Source organism: Capricornis sumatraensis, chromosome 1 (assembly GCF_032405125.1).
Source record: "Capricornis sumatraensis isolate serow.1 chromosome 1, serow.2, whole genome shotgun sequence".
Classification (NCBI taxonomy): Eukaryota; Metazoa; Chordata; class Mammalia; order Artiodactyla; family Bovidae; genus Capricornis; species Capricornis sumatraensis.
The window spans coordinates 148,959,859-148,961,409 of record NC_091069.1 but is presented as its reverse complement, the minus strand read 5'-3'; the positions used below and the strand labels follow the sequence as shown (position 1 = coordinate 148,961,409).

Genomic DNA, 1,551 nt, shown 5'->3' with positions numbered 1-1,551 from the left:
TCATTCACATCAAGTAAGTGATATCTTACCCTATTCATAAGTTATTTTGAGAGCCTAGGTTCACTTATAACTAAGGCAAGCATATCTAGTCTAAATATTATCATTAATTGAATTAAAAACTTCTTAGCTGGGGTATGTGTGTATATGTGTGTGTGGTAGTCACTCAGTCGGGTCCAACTCTTTTGTGACCCCATGGACTGCAGCCCTCCAGGCTCCTCTGTCCATGGAATTCTCTAGGCAAGAACACTGGAGTGGGTTGCCATTTCCCTCTCCATCTTAGCTGGTCTCTATGTGCAAAACCCAGGTCCAGTTATTATACTTTATGTAAATGGAGAGTAAAAAGGAAAGACTATGAATATTTTCCTGATAAATATTTATATCTTTATTATTTTCCTAAGTGCATCTAAAACTTCCTTGTTTCTTAGACTATAAATAAAGGGGTTTAGCAGGGGAATTATAATCGTGTAGAACAGTGAATACATTTTATCCTGATACTGATCCTGGCCAGACCCAGGACGCACATACATGAAGAAAAGAGCGCCATAGAACAAGGAAACAGATAGAAGGTGGGCGCTGCACGTGGAGAAGGCTTTGCTCCTGCCCTTTGCAGACTTCTTTCTCAGGATGACAAAGAGGACACAAGTATAGGAGACTATAATACCCATAAAAGTAAAAGCCTGTATAAAAGCAGCAAAAATAAAAACCACTAATGCATTAATTGATGGATCAGTGCAAGAAACTGTAAAAAGTGGCAGGATTTCACAGTAGAAATGATGTATTATATTAGACTTGCAGAAAGATAATCTAAATAATAATCCTACATGTATTATAGGATGCAGAAAACCAATTGCATACGATGCACTTATCAACCAAGTGCAGAGTTTGTTGGACATCACCACTGGGTAAAGCAAGGGATTGCATATGGCTACATAGCGGTCATAGGCCATCACCACCAGGAGGAAACATTCTGTGGTGGCACTGGAACCAAAAAAATAGTATTGGGCCATGCACTCAAAGAGAGACAACATTTGACTCTTGTCTAAGGTGTTGACAAGCATCTTGGGAGTCACAGAAGATGACAAGCAAGCATCTGCAAAGGCCAAGCTGCCCAGGAATGAGTACATGGGGGTGTGAAGATGGGGGTACTTCCAGATGAGAAAAATCAGTCCAAGGTTGCCCACCATGGTGGTGAGGTAGATGATCAGAAACACCAGGAACAGGGGGACCTGCAGCCCTGGGAGATCTGTGAGTCCTGTGAGAACAAACTCCGTCACCAGAGTCATATTTTCTTCTGCCATAACCGACCAGCTAATCTCTAAAATGAAACAGTAAGAGAAGGAACATTCACAAAAGAGTCATAAAAACAGTGAATTTTTATGTTGCAGACATATAAGACATGCTTCTCATTTAGTTAGTAGTTCTTAATTTGTACCTTCACTTATCTACTTTTACATACATTCAAAATTATCTGTAATAAAATATTTTAAAATTATATTCACCTAAATTGATAGGTAAATTTCATGCAAATCCTTTTCAATCTAACATGGGTAA

General features: G+C 39.1%; 1 protein-coding gene across 1 annotated transcript; it reads right to left on the bottom strand.

The window, feature by feature from the left end:
• Positions 1 to 374: 374 nt before the first annotated feature.
• Positions 375 to 1,298, bottom strand: LOC138082550 (olfactory receptor 5AC1-like). Its single transcript, XM_068975802.1, has one exon. The coding sequence runs from the start codon at positions 1,296 to 1,298 to the stop codon at positions 375 to 377; it is 924 nt and encodes a 307-aa protein (XP_068831903.1).
• Between the last annotated feature and the right edge of the window lie 253 nt (positions 1,299 to 1,551).

Excerpts from the sequence above, each read along its gene's own strand:
- LOC138082550 (XM_068975802.1), bottom strand. The coding sequence starts at position 1,298 with ATGGCAGAAGAAAATATGACTCTGGTGACGGAGTTTGTTCTCACAGGA.